Here is a 17,785-nt window from a genome sequence, read left to right on the forward strand (position 1 = left end):
CGGGGAACTGGATGTTTTTTATGCATTAAGCTTCTGCCGCACGTCGGTTGACTGGATAACTGCCTGAATGAGCAAGCGTACAGCTGTTTCTGCTGGTTTAGGGCACTGCACTGTTTGGTGCTACAATACCATCGAGTGTATAAAGTGAACAGCAGGAGTAAAAACATGACTCCTGTGTGAAGACAGATGCAAGAGTTGAAGGCTGGTTAAGCGTACGGTAAATTAGACACAGGCGTAGTGTTAATCCAAGCTCTTACTCCGTGTAGAAATGAACAATGGCACTGTTGTGTGATGTACGGTCAACCCTGGAATTTTGGGAGGGGTTCATTCATATGATTCAAGTGATACATGTGACACATTTCATTATCTGTAACTTATGTAAGAACATAACACAGCACAGTGCTAGCTTTCTGGCCATTTAGAGTTTTGTTTCAAGTGACTTCCTGTTATCACTGTATTACAGCACATTATAGTGTGTGAGGTAGTGGTGGCTCAAGTGGTTAAGGCAGAGGATCAGGATTTGAGCCCCAGCACCACCAAGCTCCACTGTCGGGCAATTGAGCAAGGCCCTTAACCCGTCGTGCTCCAGGGTTGCTGTATCATAGCTGCCCCTGCGCTCTGACCACAACTTCCTCAACCGGGATATGTGAAGAAAGAATTCCACTGCGCTTCTTGTCCTCAGTTCTATAGCCAATGTCAACAATTGTTCCCTTATCCTTTCTATTAAAGTTATTAAGAGAAAAAATGCTTCCTGTCATGTTACAGAGAATCCAAAAAGCTCTGTGAGATGTAAAGGAAGTGCCGTACCTATGGAACCCTCTAAAAATTCCTACATACACTATATTGCCAAAAGTTTTGGAACACCCCTCCAAATCATTGAATTCAGGGGTTGGCCTTGGCCCCTTAGTTCCTGTGAAAGGAACTCTGAATGCTTCAGCATACCAAGACATTTTGGACAATTTCATGCTCCCAAATTTGTGTGGAACAGTTTGGGGATGACCCCTTCCTGTTCCAACATGACTGCACACCAGTGCACCAAGCAAGGTCCATAAAGACATGGGTGAATGAGTTTGGTGTGGAGGAACTTCACAGAGTTCTGACCACAACCAGATAGGATGAATACCTTTGGGATGAATTAGAGCGGAGACTGCGAGTCAGACCTTCTCGTCCAATATCAGTGCCTGACCTCACAAATGCGCTTCAAGAGGAATGGTCAAAAATTCCCATGAACACATTCCTAAACCTTGTGGAATTTCCAAACATTTGACAATATAGTGTAAGTCACCTCAAAGAAAACTTTTGCACACATTTATTAAATCTGTGTATTTAGACCGTCCACTGTACTGTGAGCTGTTACTATAGAAACCATGATCAGAATGAGCGCATAAGATGTGTATTAATGTACCTGTGGTTGAGATATTGTCATAGCTGTCATGTTATAGACAACTAATCTACATCTTCTGCTCAGTTAGATTGGAGAATTCAGCAGCGTGGAACGTGGAAACCCTTTTTTTATTTTATTTTTATTCTTCTTCTTCTTCCTTTCCCTTAAAAAAAAATGGCCCAGCTCTCACCTTCCGTAGTTTACTTGGTGGGAACACAGCGTAGCACTCTTGCTAATGGTGTGTGACAGCCAAAACAATTAATATTCCAGCATTTTCCAATATTAAATTAAAAAGTAATTAAAAGGAAATGCAATTTAACAGCCTTAATGTTTCCGATCTATTGCTTTCTCTCTTTTATTTATCACACTCTTATCACATGCCTTGTTTCTGTCCCAGTATACACACATGAATACACACTCCCTGTGGAGTTATCACCTCTCTAGTGGCATCACGGTGTTGTTTGTTGGAAACAATTTCATTTCATCTCCCGACACAGGGAGCTATTATCACTGTTTTCCTCTCCATCTGCCACTGTAAAGAGATGCCCTCTTTTGTTAGAAATGTGTGTAAGGGCAGCATAGGGTCATGATTTTTAGTGCGAGTTTGTTTAGAATGAAACTTCCGAACCGTGTCCATGTTTGTGTAACACTTCTTCCTCAAGATGTAGAAAGACGTTTCGTTTTTTTCCTCCCCCCTCCACTTGAGGCATTGTTGTATCGGCGCCTTGCTTTTCAGGTTCAGCGTTTACTTGCGTGTGATGTGTTACTGTTCATTGCAGGGCTCTGGGTCTGCACATTCGGAGCGTGGAGGAGAACAGCCGCTCCAAAAGAGAAGGGATCTTCCAGGAGGATGACTGCATCATCAAGATCAACGACACTGAGCTGATGGACAAGTCCTTCTCACAGTGAGCAAACGACTTTACAGCAACACGAGCCTCGCTATTGCTGTTGGCAAGATTCTCCTGTTTATATCCTGTTTTGACTCTGTCTCCTTCTCGCTTCCCTCTTTTATCTGTGTCTTATCACGGCTATAAAAATAGACAGTCCTCTCTCAATCCATTGTTGTGAGGATTCGGCCCATTTAAGCTCATCACAACACTGGACAGGTTTCAAAAACAGTGGAAACATGGCTCCAGCAGAAACATCTGTTTCATCCAGCAGCCATGGTCCTTGAAAGCTCCTCTGTGCTCCCACTGGGTGTACACACACACACACACACACACACACACTCATGCCAGAACATTAATATATCGCACTTGTTACAACAATGCCTTATCTCACCGCCTTTTCTTTTTCTTATCCACAATGCTGTGGCTGACGTGAGATAGATGTGTTTATATAATTATTTGTTGCATCAAATAAAGAAAACACTTTAAGGTAGAAATTTGAGACAAATTAAAGGAAAATCCGGTGGCCTTGTTACGCTGCAAAAGGCTGTCCTGCTGATACCGCTCACTGATCACTCGTGATCGGATGTTTTTTGGACGTAGCAGTGTGCACTCTTTATGAGCCATCACAGACGAGGCTTACGCTACACAGGGGCTTTTACCTACACAGAGCCTAGACAAAGCATGCTCCTTCCCTAAATTTAGCTTTCTTACTAAATATTAACAAGGGCTCACAGGGGAAGAAGAGAGCTATATAAAACATTAGAAACTCAGAGAAGTGGTCAGGGAGGAATGTCTGTTTTGCAAAGAGAACTGGAGATATAGTGGTCAAGACATTTGGGCTACTGATCGAAAGGTCGTGAGTTCAGATCTGCCCCTGCTGGGCCCTTGAGCAAAGCCCTTAACCCCTTAACTGCTCACTTGTATAACTGAGATAAAGGGAAGGTGCACTGGACAAGGGCGTCTTTGCCAGTAATCATTGCATGTTTTGTTTTTATTATTGCTTTTCCCAAAGCCATTCATGTCTCATAAGCTAAAATATCATGCTGACAGTAGTTTTCTTTCAGACTCTCCGCAAGATTCTTTGCTGAGAAGTCACCACAGGGTTTGGGGATCCCCAAAATAGGTTCTTAACAGGGAGAAGAACAGTCTGTCCCTCATGTGGCAGTAAAAAAAAAAAAAAAAATCATCATGTTTTACCTTTCCCTCCCTCACATTTAACTGGCATCTAACAGAAAATTGCCGAGTCGGCATTCTCCAGTCATTACGTTTCTGAGTACCTCTAACATGGCTGTATAGACGAGGTATGGTGTAAAAGACCCGTGTACATGCTGTATACCGTGTCTCCTCAATTAATTTTCACAAAACAATCCATTCCTGAAAGATAAGAACAGGATCCCTTCTTACATTTTCCCCATCTAAATATGCATGAAACAGATGTGGAAGAAAAATGTCTTCCATTGTCTTTAAAGAAATGTCTGCAGGCTCTTCTAAAGTAATTTAACTAACTTTAAAGTCCGTATATGATGAGATGTCACTCAGTTGCACCAGCCTCCTTGCTCTTACATTTATTATATGAATTATTTATACTTAAGCTTCATATTCCATATGTGTCCCATGGTGCAGATCAGTCAGACAGAAGGCTACAGTAATTTTATTATTACATTTAGGATGGATGGATGAGTCTGAAATTGAATTGGTTAACACAAACGAGAAAGAAGGATTGCTTTGTCATTAGTAAGGGGTAGAGCTCGTTACTCATAACCCCAATTACGCTGTCTCTGGAATGAGCTTTAGCTCGACTAAAATAAATGGAAATATTACATTTCATTAATTGTCTTCAGATTCAGCATCATTATTCATTACGTTACATAATCGCAAACTGTCTTTAATTATTTTTTTTTAAGGCTCTTGAAACTTTACTCGTCCTCTCGGTAAGTCTGACGTACTTTCCTTAATTTTTCTATCCCACTTCTCTTTCTACACAGGTCACAGGAGGTGTTCCGGCAGGCCATGCGCTTGCCTGCTGTACGTTTAGAGGTTCTTCCAATGGGCAGTAAAGAGCGCTTCGAGAAGAGTCTCATCGGCCACCTATTCAGCACCGACAGCCACGACGGTTCTCCCCGGCCCAAAGAGCCTCCTCCTCTGAAGGTGAAGCCCATGGTGAGACCTGCAGAATCCTCCTCCTGCAGACAAGCCGGACCTCAGGAGAGCAGCAGCCTGAACAGCGAGAGCCGATCTCTCGGGTCCCCTCTCCCCATCAGCCTTTACCCACGGGGTAGGAGCAGTAGCCCGCTGCTCAAAAAGAGCCATACCATCTCACCTCTGGTTGGGTTCACCACCAAGAAGGGAGGCAAGAGGCTCAAAATTGATCTGAAGAAAGGTATGTAGGTGTGGTGTGATAAGATACTCCAACGTGCTGGGAATATTAGTATGCATTTAGTGCTGGTGTGTGGCTACTTGCTCAGTGTGACAGGTGTGAACACAGCAAGAACATTTAATTATGGACCCAAACAACATTTCTGTGAGAGAGAGGTGGTATCGTTTTACCAAGTGTTTTGACAAACGCTGTTTCTACCTGAAAGTAGGAAAAGAACTTGTCATGTAAGGAACAAAACATGACAAGGCATTGGATGGTGTTATTGGAAAATAATCCAAAAATGGGTCTGATATGAAGCTCCGTTACTGTTACCACCCAGAAGTGGATTTTTTTTCCCCCAGTTATAACAGTTTAACATTTAGTAAAGAATAAATCCTCATGTTTTTTTTTTCTTTTAACTTATTTTGTAATGCTGTGGCATGGCCATGAAGCAAGTTAGTTCTCATTGCCACTTGCTTTATAGCAGCTATAATGTAGCTGTCGTCCTTCATATCGGAAATTCAGTCTCGAAACTTAATTGGATTTTTTCCCCTTTGCCAGATAACAACACAGATTATATGGTATGACCAACACACAAGTCCCTGTGAATGAGTTGTTGCTCGCTAACACGAGCGCATTATGATAATATAAAACTGTCATTTGACTTGCAACCTGCAGTACTGTCACATGTCTGCTTAAGGATGATTAATCAACACTTTCAGACCAATCTGATGGCAGAATTGACCAATCAATCACAGAAAATGTGGATTTCGTATAAGAGTGTAAGCCCTACTTCTTCCCACACACCTCTCAGCAAGTGTTCTTTTGTTTATTTTGATTAAGATTGTGACCATCTTTCTCTCTCTCTCTCTCTCTCTCTCTCTCTCTCTCTCTCTCATTCCTTCCTTCTTTGTAGTAGCATGTAGTTGAATGGATGAAGCCATAATTTCAGCCTGCAAAGTCTATTAAGTTCTTATTGATCCAACCATTACTGATGATCTGAATTCATTGCAGCAACAGAAAACTGCTGACTATAAAGGGATTGTGCTAAATGACCAACATAAAACACCAGCACAACGCTTCCTATGCTCCACTCGCCGGCGTGCTGAGTCCGGTTTTTGTTTTTCCTGCCAGAACCTACCAGGCCATGTTAAAGATCATCTGTTCCCTCACCCCTGCTCCGTCCGTCACTGCTCCCCCCCCCCTCTAGCCGGGACATCGGCGCGGTTATATCCGCCGTAAAAAACGTGGCTCATGTCACCCAGCAGGCGATAGGCTGTTCACTAATCTACCTATCAGTCATCCTGACAGCACAGAGACCCTGATAAGAGGTGCTGCAGCGTAGGTCACAGCACTGCAGGCACACTCACACCTTTAATACCTCTTTTCTCAGCTATGCTGTCAGACCAAACCAGCATTCATCCCCTTCACCATTCCATCACGCTCACTGAGCAAGCCTCATACCATATTCCCTGAGCTAAACAGCGGAATTTGTAAATAACAGCGAAATGTGAAATATCTAAATGTTACCTAGGCAAAATATGTAATTGCTTATAAAGTGGTCTTTGTGCTTAATTATCTGTCCTTCGCTCTTGTGAGGTGATTTAGTGAGCACATTAGTCCTCATGCTTCCTGTGTTTGCTAAAAGTCCAAAATCTCCACATGTCATGGATCATAATTTGCAGCATGGATCACACCCACCTCGTCGCCCCGGGTCTTTATGATAGATGTATTCAAACGTGAAATTAAACTGTAGTCCGGCAATGATAATGCACTGAAGCAGCATTTTGCAGCGCTGCATTTTCAAACACACACACACACACACACACACACAACACTCACTCACTCTTAGGTTTCTCCATAGTGCAGTCAGTCATATCATCTATTTTTCTTTTTCCTGACTGCCTTTATCTGTTGGATTGAATTGTTAGCAGTTTTTCTTTCTTTCTTTCTTTTTTTATGTCATAACTACATTTTCCATCTGCACTTTCGCTGGCTTTGTGATCAATACCGGTCAAGGCCGATTGATCATCGGGCTTTCAGAATAATTGTGCACTTGCGCAGTTTTCAGAGTCAATAAAATAGACCCACTCCTTACCCGCTTCTGTGTGCGGATCTTGATTTAGTGTACAAGTGTCAAAAATCAAATACACCTCAGCAGTTAAATTCTTTCCTCTCTCTTCTGTGTGTGTGTGCAGGTCCGGAGGGTTTGGGCTTCACCGTGGTAACCAGAGACTCTTCAGTGCACGGGCCCGGTCCCATCCTTGTCAAGAACATCCTCCCTAGAGGAGCCGCTGTTAAGGATGGCCGCCTGCAGTCTGGAGACAGAATATTAGAGGTGAAACTTCTGTTAGCCCAAACCCCCCCATTGTGTATTCTGTGATGTTCATAAATTGCCATATTAATGACACTTCAGTTCATAATGAATAGTATTTCTTATTAAGTGTGAGGTGGAAAGCCTCAGTAGTTTAGAATATTGCTTTAACTATCTTCATATATGCCTGTGTGTGTGTCAGGTGAATGGTGTGGACATCACAGGTCGGACACAGGAGGAACTGGTGGCCATGCTGCGCAGCACGAAGCAGGGAGACGGTGTGTGTCTGGTGGTGGCGAGACAGGAGGAGTTATTCCTTCCCCGAGAGCTGGTAAGACGTTTGCTTTGTTAGAGAGTCATAACCTTGTTTTCCTACCCATATTCTTGGTCTTCCTCAGGGAAACAGACACAACACTCTTTCTTCTATTCCCTCATCTTCACATTTCTGCTATTCTTCTGTGTCGCTGTCTTTTAATCATAACTTTATAACATTTATGCACACTTAAAGGGCTGATCAGTCTCCTCAGACTCTGCCCAGAACATGCTCAAGCCATTAAAAACGGGAAATTACTGAAGTCGTTTTCACCATGCACATAAAAAGGAATTAATAGTAATACTAAACACTAAAATATTAATACTAATAAAGAAATCCCTTTGTTTCGGGATTTTGGACTCAAAAAATATATATGATGATAATAATAATAAAGTAGCATTTTGTTTGTAATTAGTTTACTTATCAGTATCCGATACTTACTTTACTTATTCGTATCCGAATGGAAAAGGAATAAGAAAACTACAACTGTTTATACTAACATGAAGATAGCAGGACAGGTCGTATAGTGTATTTAGTTTATAGTGTTGAGTACATTTAGTGACATTGGACTGGTTTTAGTGATGAGTACAAAAGAGAGTCTTAGCAAGAAGGTTTGTGGTTTGAAAGGGGGAACAATACCTCTGATAACATTTACCGATCAGGCATAATATTATAAGCACCTACAGGTGAAGTGAATAACACTGATGATCTCCTCATCATGGCACCTGTTAGTGGGTGGGATATATTAGGCAGCAAGTAAACATTTTGTCCTCAAAGTTGATGTGTTAGAAGCAGGAACAATGGGCAAGTGTAAGGATTTGAGCGAGTTTGACAAGGACCAAATTGTGATGGCTAGACCACTGGATCAGAGCATCTCCAAAACTGCAGCTCTTGTCGGGTGTTCCTGGTCTGCAGTGGTCAGTATCTATCAAAAGTGGTCCAAGGAAGGAACAGTGGTGAACCGGCGACAGGGTCATGGGAGGCCAAGGCTCATTGATTGTGTGATCCGATCCAACAGACAAGCCGAACAAACAAATCCGATCCATAGAGGGCTTATCTTGCAACTTACAGGACTTAAAGGATCTGCTGCTAACATCTTGGTGCCACAGCACACCGTCAGGGATCTAGTAGACTCCATGCCTCATCTGGTCAGGGCTGTTTTGGCAGCAAAAGGGGGACCAATACATTATTAGGCAGGTGGTCATAATGTTATGGCTGATCAGTGTATTTAACCCTGTTAGCAACCTGTTGTATTAGTAGTTGTAATAATAATAATAATAATAATAATAATTTCTCATACTCAAGGTCACTGTACTACAGTAAGAACAACACACAGTTTAAATTAGATGTCCCAGGAAGACAGAGACAAACAGCAAAGGACAGAAAAGAGACAGCAGTGGACAGGGAGGGATTACAGTGGGCTAGGTGTGTGTTAGTGCTGAAAGTGTTGAGTTTTTGAGAAGCTAGCCATGTTAAAAGTCATGTTACATTCAGGACTCCTTCATGAGTCTCTATATAATTAGAACTTTACTGCTCATACTTTTGCACACATGCACTTTAGTCCTTAGTTCAGTTGTTTTATGTAGCGCCATGGTCCTGGAGGAACGTTGTTTTATTTTATACTCATATATTGGCATATATTGTCGAAAGCTGCTGGACTGCTATCAGTTCCTACAGATTAGTTATAAAGCTTGGCCTGTTGTCACTCGAGTGTTTCAGCCTGCAGCATGAGGAGCAGGTGAATGTTTGCACGTTGTCTTTGGCCTGTCTCCACATTGTCTGCACTGTGTCTTGGCTAAAGAAGGTTGAGTCACTGGTGTGTCCCTGTTCCTCGATCTAGCCTTGAGTTGAGGAAGCCTCGTCCTTCTGTTTCCTGTCATTGTCCCAGTTTAGCATGAGCGAGCGTCTGCGAGGATGTGCTGTCTCCTTCACTTATCGCTCTTTCTCTCTCTGCTTTCTCTCAGTGCCCACACTCACTCCTTTCAGTGTTTCTAACCTTTCCAGCAGTCTGAATCTTCCTCGTTGAACCTTCTGACCCACATAGACAGTCAGCCTCACACATGCGGTCTGCCTTCCTGCTCTTATCCATTCACGTGTTGATTCAGTGTCGGGCAGGAAGTGAGGCGGGCGGTCGGCCCACTCCTAAAGGAAGTCGTGGAGCATGCAGGGCTGTGTGAAGTCAGAGGCTGTAGCCATGCAGCTGTGTGTCAGGCTTTCCTGTGGTCTCTCTCATCATAACATCTGACAAAGCCACTGCCAGTCCGTTTCTGTGCATCTCAGCACTTTCTGGAAATAACCTATGCCTGAGAATCTGGGTATCTTCCCCGTTACCATAGCAATACCTTTCAAACACCAGGAAGTGTGCTCTGACCTCTATTGTTTTCTCATTTTATGTATTTATTTAGCTAACTCCAAAGCACCATTGGCAATTTGGATAGGTTTTACTATTATTTGTGTTCTGGGGGGGGGGGGGGGGAGGTTTAGATGATGAGGCCTCTCATCCACTTGACCTCACTGAATCCTTCATTGTCCTTTACATCCCACAATCCCCTTTCAACGTCAGTGTAACTCAAGTCGATATGATGCCGTGGAGAATAATGATGTCTGATAAAAAACCAGCCTTACGATGGAACAGATTTTGTCCAAATATCATTTGTTTTGACTTGATAGATTTCTGACCAGAAATAGAGCTCCATGATTTCAGATGAAATACTTATCACACTCTTCTAGCTTCAAATTGAGATCATGCCTCTCAATTATAATCCTCAGAACTATTTTTTAGGAACACTGTGGATATTAGGTGGATGTTTACACAACTCTAGCTGACGGTGTGTGAATCATGACTCATGTGCGTTATAGAAAACTGATTTATTGGCACATTTGTATGGCAACAACAGAGATCCTGAGCAAAAAATAAAACTTTGGAATGAAACAGTTTGTATTAAAGTGCCAGGACTGCAGTGTAGAAGACAGAGCAGTGATATTAACAGATGGGGAAATATCTCATTTGTTGTGGCAGTGTTTCTGCTCTTCTGAATGCGTCACTGGTCAGTTCTCATCAAGACGTTGTGCGACTCTCTTGCCCCATTTTATTTATTTAGTAACTGGGAATTTAATACTCAGTACATCATGTTAAGTGTTTGCTTAGGATAATTCTTTCTCAACAAGCACACATTTAGGCCATTTTAAAAATTTAATCACAGCTTTCCAGCCTTGTTTTCCAGCCTTGTTTTCCAGCTGCCATGTTTCAGGTATGAGCTTTAGGTCATGCGGTATAACGTCTGTAAGTCATAGATCGAGGCAGAAAATGATGCAATCAAACTGCAATTAGAAACATCTTGTTTGTTTCTAGCTGCTTGAATCAGAAGTCGCCGGCGTACTTACAGAATATTTACCGATTAAATATTTGTTTGCAGCTCGGTGCAGTCATAATTGAACGATTAGTTTTATTTGTCTTTAATTTATGGCTTCGCCTTGGCTCGCTTTCTTTACTTTTTGATATTATTTTATTCATTCCAGTAATTGAAGATGACGAATGAAAACGTTTCTCGATTGTGTCTTTAATCCCTGATCCGGTGAACTAATATGAGGATTTGTTTTTGATAGACACTCACAAAGCACTTTTATAAGTCACTCTGGATAATGCTGGATCCTGTAAACTCAATGAGAGTAAGCTCGACAGCGCTAATTATACGAGCTGAAGTCAAGGTTTACTTTTGTTCGTTTTCTTACGCGCACTCAGGAGCACAGGTTTTTACTAATTTATGTTTTATTTTTTCATGAATCTCACTTTCTTTTGTGTGTAAATACTCGTAGTAATGATTTACACACAAATCTGTTCATGTCCAGCTTGATGAATGAGGCCCAATGCGTGGCCATTAAAATACCGAAAAATTAGTTGTCCTGCATAGAAGGATGCATTAGAAACAATTTGACCAAAATGTGTACTAATCACATGTTCTTCAGTTAGTCTGATGGCTGGCAGGCAGACAGAATAATGAAAATGGTGACGGAAAAAGCTGAGAGAACCATAACAAGGAATTGCTGAATGGCTTGATAGTGTGAAAGTTGGATTTTTAAGACTGTGGCCATCAGTGTGGGTGTCTTTCTCTCTTTATTCACTTAAAACAAATATATATATATATATATATATATATATATATATATATATATATATATATATATATATATATATATATATATATATATATAAAATAAAATATGTATGTATGTATGTGTGAGAGAGAGAAGAGACACTGCCTATGAGACTATGAGGTAAGGCTTCCTTTTTGGTCACTGGTCCTGGTCAAATTCCCAGAGGAAAAGCCACAGAACAAAGACGTTGAGTTTTATGACACTAGCTACCTGAACATTTTGTGGAAAATTCAGCAAACCCACTGAATGTATCTCATATATTTAACCATGTGTGTTTTGTTTTGTTTTGTTTTTTTACAGTCATGTGTAAGCATTAGCTAATGAGGTGGGAACTAAATTAATCAAAGTTTATTTGACACCAGTAATTTAACATCTCAAGCAATTTCAGTTAACTTTGTTTCCTGAAGAAAGAGACGCACTTTACACCTCCACCCCTCAGTGTGTCAATTATGCTGCATGATGAAAAATGAAAGCCTGTTTAAACCATATTAAAGCCCATTCACACTTGTTGTTCTGGCAAGGAAGAGCTGGCAGGCTTCCTCCGATTGTTCTGTGTGTGATGTGGCTGTGTGACAGGAGAGAGAGGGTTGCTTTAGCATGCAGGCATGTAGACAGCTGACAAACAGCTGCTTTAGCTGGTGACGTTACTAGTTAAGCAGGTGAATATCGTGAGCTAGGAGACAAACCCTGAGAATGGAGGATTCGCAGGAAGCACACACACACAATAGCTCGCCTTTATTCTAGTCAGCTAGCTAGCTTTACATAAAAGGCTGGATGATTGATGCACTGACTGCTAGATCTGTTTGTGTGGCTTTGTGGACTGAAATATTCAGGCAGGAGAGATTAATGTATGTGAAGAATGCCAGCAAAGATACATTTTAAGGGCAAGGAGAAGGAGTGACTGATGCACAGAAACTGTGCAGGAGAGACAGACACTGATGGAAGAGTAATGAATAAGTGAGATAGCTATAAAGAGAAAAAGAGATTGGCGGGGGGAGTATTAATATCTATATAGAAGTAATAAGACACTGATCATTAATATAGGAATAATATGTAGATATAAATAATATGGTTACTGATTTATTGGAGCTTTTGTGTAATGTACCTTCTGATGAATAATTAACAATACATGGCGGGGTTAATTTGTGTATTGTACATGCAATTAATCTGACTTTTTAAGTGACAAACATACAAGATTCCAGGTTGTTTAAGTAATCAGTTAAAATTCACTTTCAGTGGAGGAAATGGTTCACAGGTCAAGCATTTTGAGCTACTGGGGACAAAATAAACTCAGATGTTAATTTCAGCACAAGTCTTCCATTTAATTGGGAACCATAGCTGTGTTCCATAAATATTAACCAGATGGTTAAAAATATCTCTGCCCTCAAACATGCTCGGTAAATTTTAAATGCTGAGCTCCTCGTGGATTGCTGATTTGACATATATACAGATCGGTTCGAGTCCGAAGTCACGTTTTTTTAATTGAAGATAAATGAGTTTATGATTTGGCTAAATCAGATCCTCAGCTCTAGAATGCAAATCATGTGGTGCTGATGTAAAAACACTGCTGTGCTAGCTAAACTAGTTGTTAGTTTAGCTTTAGTTGTTAGCGGGCAGTGGTAGCTCAAGTGGTTAAGGCTTTGGGTTGCTGACCGGAAGCCCCAGCACTGCCAAGCTGCCACTGTTGGGCCCTTGAACAAGGCCCTTACCACAAGCCCCCCCCCCCCTTTTTTTGCTCCAGGGGTGCTGCATCATGGCTGACCCTGCGCTCTGATCCTCCTGCCCCAAGGATGGGATATGCAAAGAAAGAATTTCACTGTGCAGTAATGTATATGTGACAAATAAAGACAACTTAACTTATTGACACTGATGGACAAATCACTTTAACTACAGCTAAATAAACCACGGACCATCCGACAATGAGAAATAGGACTCGGATACACCAATCCACTCTTCTGTTTGTGTCAAATGCAAGCTAGGTTTTCAGGTGTTAATTAGCCAGCTAGTTATAAGGGAGGACAGGAAGGTACATGTAAATTGAGTAATTCACATATCCCAGCACTTTTTGGACAGGTGATCATGTAGAGATGGCTGGGAATTGAGGCAGTGCCGCTGTTAGCAACTGTTCAGAGGGCGCTGGTGTGGTGCTCTGGCTTCCTGTTTTGGTGCCGTGTGATGAGTGTAATGGTGAGAGGAGCCATCATCTCTCATGCTGGCAGGTGCGTTTGTCGTCCTGTATCTAATGAACAAAGGCCTCGGAGCATTTCTAACTGCCCAATGAGCTTCCATGGCAAACCTTGGAACCCGTTTCCAAATGGCACACGCTGAGTCTACATCATACTTCTCTTAATCTTTTTTCAGCAGAACAGCAGCCCACTGGGGTGAAAGCTGCCGCTAGCCTGCTGAAGAATGAAATAGTAATCGTGATATTAGATATGACTTTGTGAACCAAAGCGAGCAAGCTAGGCCTCATTTCCTTGTCTGTTTGCGAGATTTCCCTGCGTCTGAGATGAAATATGGAGCGGAGTTCACACTACCTAATCCACTCATGTTGACACTAAGGGACTTGATGAGGCTTGGCTGTTGGCCTGAAAACTTTTCCTGCCTCAATGATGGTTTATTGAGTGTAATGCAGCAATAATGGCATACACTCCGACAGGCCAACAAGACACACACACTTCTCAGGAGGAAGTGGCTAGTTCCGGGCTCTTGGCTTTGTGCTCCTTAATCTCTCCTCCAGACCTATAGGAACTGCTTGCATTGCTTCCTCAATAAAGCTTTGAAGTGCGGCTTGTTGTCTCTCTGATGTCTCATGCGTCCCATTTCCAGTCCCTCTGACAGACTACCCCCGAAGTCCGCAGGAGAGTCAATAAACCCGCATCCAGCACCGGAGAGTAGAGGGTCTGAGACCTCCATCCATGCCCCGACCCCATTTCTTTTACTGCTTCTATCCCTCTCCATGTAGCCCTTTCATCTGCACTTAAACAGAATCCATTTAGACCAGACCCGCCGTGTCTCTTCGGCACACTGCTGCCTTTAGCCTCTCATTGGCCTCCAGTGAATGCTTGTGGAGGAGGCTCTTTCTTTAAAAATGGGCTTCCAACTTGTTCTCCATTCTTCCCATCTCTGCCATAATGGTGTTTCATTCCAAGCACTTTGACATGTGTAGCACACTCCTGTGTGGGTTGAAAAGTGCACTTCATCTATCCATCTCTCCAGCCATCCTTCCAGCATGAGTCACTCACGCTTACATGCAGAAGCTATTAGAGATATGATAATGAAGCAGACTGTGTAACAAAGATGCAGTTGTGTGTAATTACACGCAGTATGTTTGTTTATGCTCACGATGAATAATGAATCGAGGGGTCTGGAAGTTCATGCTGATGAGTTTATTAGAGGTATACCGGGAAAAAGTCATACAGATGGCATAGATCTACGACAAATATCACCAGCTTAGAGAGACTCGAGAACGGGAGGGGAGAAGGGCTGAGAGATAGGAGGTGGAAATAGAGAAGTGGGAAGAGAACGAGAGGAAGAAGGGACGAGAGAGAGTGAGAGATGATGATAAGACGTGGGTGTGATGGTGGTGAAGTTGAGCTCTGTTCAATAGCCTTCTTCTCTCCGTCACCATCTGCTGGTTCGTGCTAATGCATTTACACAAATCATTCTCACCAGCATTCTTACACACACTCTCACACACCTTTCTGCTTAAAAGACAAAACGAAGGAGCGATCTAGAGACATGGAGCCAGGCTTCACACGAGAGCTGAAAAAAAACAAAAGCAACACATTTTGTCCATTCTGCATTGGTGATTGGGAAAACAATCAGCAGCTTGCATCTCCTCTTGCATTCTGGATTTGATGTCCAGTTCGGGCCGGCTGGCGTTACAGAAATCCCACTAAACTCATACCAAACACGCAGAAAAACCCAGCATCCAGCAAGATGGACAAGCACGTGACGAGTGAGACTGGCGGCCAGAAGCTTTTTTTTTTTTTTTTTTCCTTTTTCCACTTCATACAGCCTAGTTCCTAGTTTCTCAAAGTAATATTGACCTCATTAGTCCGACCTCACACGTCCACACTGAGCCGCTTCCATCTGTGTGTGCGTGCGTATGAGCTCTTCAAGCCTTCAACATTTCCGTGCTAACTTAGGCTGGATCAGCTGTCCAGTCTGGCAACCTGAGCCAGGCTTGAATCGGGATTTAGCTGCGCTTATGGCTCGGCTACCACAAATAACAGACATGGCACGCTTACCTTGTCCTGTCCACTGGCACACATTTCCACAGCATTGCTGCTCAGTTGCAGCTTAATTCCTCTTGGCAAATTGTCTTTAGTTCCCTAAGGTTACTCTGATGGACACAATTTCGAAATCCTCTAGAAATTTTTCAGTGGGATTCAAGTTCAGAGACTTAAGCCAGAGGTATTCAAACTTTTTCCACCCATGAGCTGCCTTTTTTTTTTATTTATTTTTTGCACATTTTTAGTGGAACGATTGCAATTAACATAAATACACTTCTTTGTTAGAGCCGTAATGCACATGCACACAAATGTTGTTGATGTGCACGCAGTGACTGACAGCAAAGCAGATAAAAAAAAAAACGTGCTGAATTACTTTGATCGATTTTACACTTTTTTTTACTTTTTCTATTTGTTTTTCACTTTTTGATACCAATTTGGACAAAATATTTGGATGGCATCCATAATAATAAATGCAATTAATTGATGTTATATACTTATTTAATGATGCTCACACATTTATAGGTGTTTTTTGCATTGACAATGAGCTCAAAAATCTCCATTGACCGTGGAAAACTATCAATCACTCCAGTATCACATGTCGTTCAGCTCATCTGCTGTTTTTATTGCGTACAATTAAAATATTCCTTCACTTCCCAGTTTGAATACCTCTGGACCAGGCCATCTTGAGTTGTTCTTGAGGTTTTATTTTCAGCTTCATGCTTGGGATTGTCTGTTTGAAATGTTCATTTTCTTGTTTATGAAATTCATTACTTCTCCTCTTCTGTTCTTGGTGATGTTTAATAAGAGGTCTGGTTTGTCCAAACACATTCAGATTCACAATTCTGTGCTGCTATTTTTCCGTGTGTGAGGAGTTCAGGAGATTTGAATGGGGTTTAGGAATGCTAGAGTCCATTGTTATTGTTCACTGTGTGACTGTTGGTCCTGTAGTCTTCAGGTTGTCCTGCAACTGTTGAGTAACCGCTTTCTATTCTCGTACACATGTTCAGGGACGATTAATTGTAGTCCCGTGAACTTTTCACCTGTGAACCTGTTGTAGTGGTGAGGATATTCAGTTTTTTTTTTGCTCTGGCCGTAAGCTAGTTATCTGCATGGGAAGTTTAAGCGAATGTTGTCCATGTTCGGAGTCACCACAGGGGATCTGTATATTTTGATTTTGGCACAGGTTCGATGCCGGGTGCCCTACTTGACGCAGCCCTCCTATTTTATCAGGGATTGAGACCGACACTGAGAGTTAACCCCTCAGTGGCTGGGTCAGTTTATTGAACCCAGGCCACAGCATCGAGAGCCTGGGATCCTGCCGCCGGACCAACAGGGATACTGGAGGAATTTTCCTTCATTGTTGCTGTAGAATAAAAAGCAAGATGAGGTGTTGTGTTGTTATACTACAGCTCAGTGGGCTTTCCTGCGTGAACACAGCACTCGCACTAAAAAGTGTACGAAGACACTGTTTGAGATGCAGCTTGTGTGTTACAGCTATAGAATGGGGAAAAGATGTATAGTGCAACATCCAAAACCAACATGCACACTTATAATGCAGCATTTTATTTTATTTTTTTTTGCACTGGGAAATGTGACTCTTGTTCAACAGACATAGCACTGAATGTCATCCTTTGACAAACTGAAACTCCTTGAGGCGAAAAAACATTCCCGAGTTTTTTATTAAAGCACAGTGAAATGGAAAAAAAAAAACGCTTAATGATCATCACATAATGAGCATATTAATTTTATTAATGCATTTGCTGATTTCTTGATGCCCATGAGAGCGCTTTAGAGATGAGGTCATTCTTCAGACGTTTTATTTCGTTCTTTTTACCACTGGTTTTCTGTACAAGTGTGTGTGTTTTTTTCTCAGGAAGAAAGGGTGAAGTAGTAAAAGTCGATGACCCATGATGCTTTCATTTGTCCCTGTTCTCTCTCCTGTTGACTTTCTGTGTGTGTGTGTGTGTGTATGTGGTGGTGATAAATTCATTCTGGTTTGTATCTTCTAATGTGTTTGCTCCAATATGAGGAGGCTGTTGTAATTCACACAGTGTTGTTAGCATGAATGGGTAAAGCTATGGCTCAAAGCACATTGGAAGCCATAAAACCAGTTACCCACGGCATAGGAGCCAGGA

General features: G+C 42.0%; 1 protein-coding gene across 5 annotated transcripts in view; it reads left to right on the top strand.

The window, feature by feature from the left end:
- The window catches only part of pard3bb (par-3 family cell polarity regulator beta b), a 268,913-nt gene that overhangs the window by 113,541 nt on the left and 137,587 nt on the right, over window positions 1-17,785 (top strand). For all 5 annotated transcript variants that reach the window (XM_058392331.1, XM_058392335.1, XM_058392332.1 and 2 more), the window contains exons 8-11: window positions 2,164-2,289; window positions 4,260-4,654; window positions 6,829-6,968; window positions 7,147-7,275. In XM_058392331.1, coding sequence (XP_058248314.1) covers window positions 2,164-2,289; window positions 4,260-4,654; window positions 6,829-6,968; window positions 7,147-7,275 — 790 coding nt within the window. The remainder of the gene's footprint in view (window positions 1-2,163; window positions 2,290-4,259; window positions 4,655-6,828; window positions 6,969-7,146; window positions 7,276-17,785) is intronic.

Source organism: Hemibagrus wyckioides, linkage group LG06 (genome assembly GCF_019097595.1).
Source record: "Hemibagrus wyckioides isolate EC202008001 linkage group LG06, SWU_Hwy_1.0, whole genome shotgun sequence".
NCBI classification, from domain to species: domain Eukaryota; kingdom Metazoa; phylum Chordata; class Actinopteri; order Siluriformes; family Bagridae; genus Hemibagrus; species Hemibagrus wyckioides.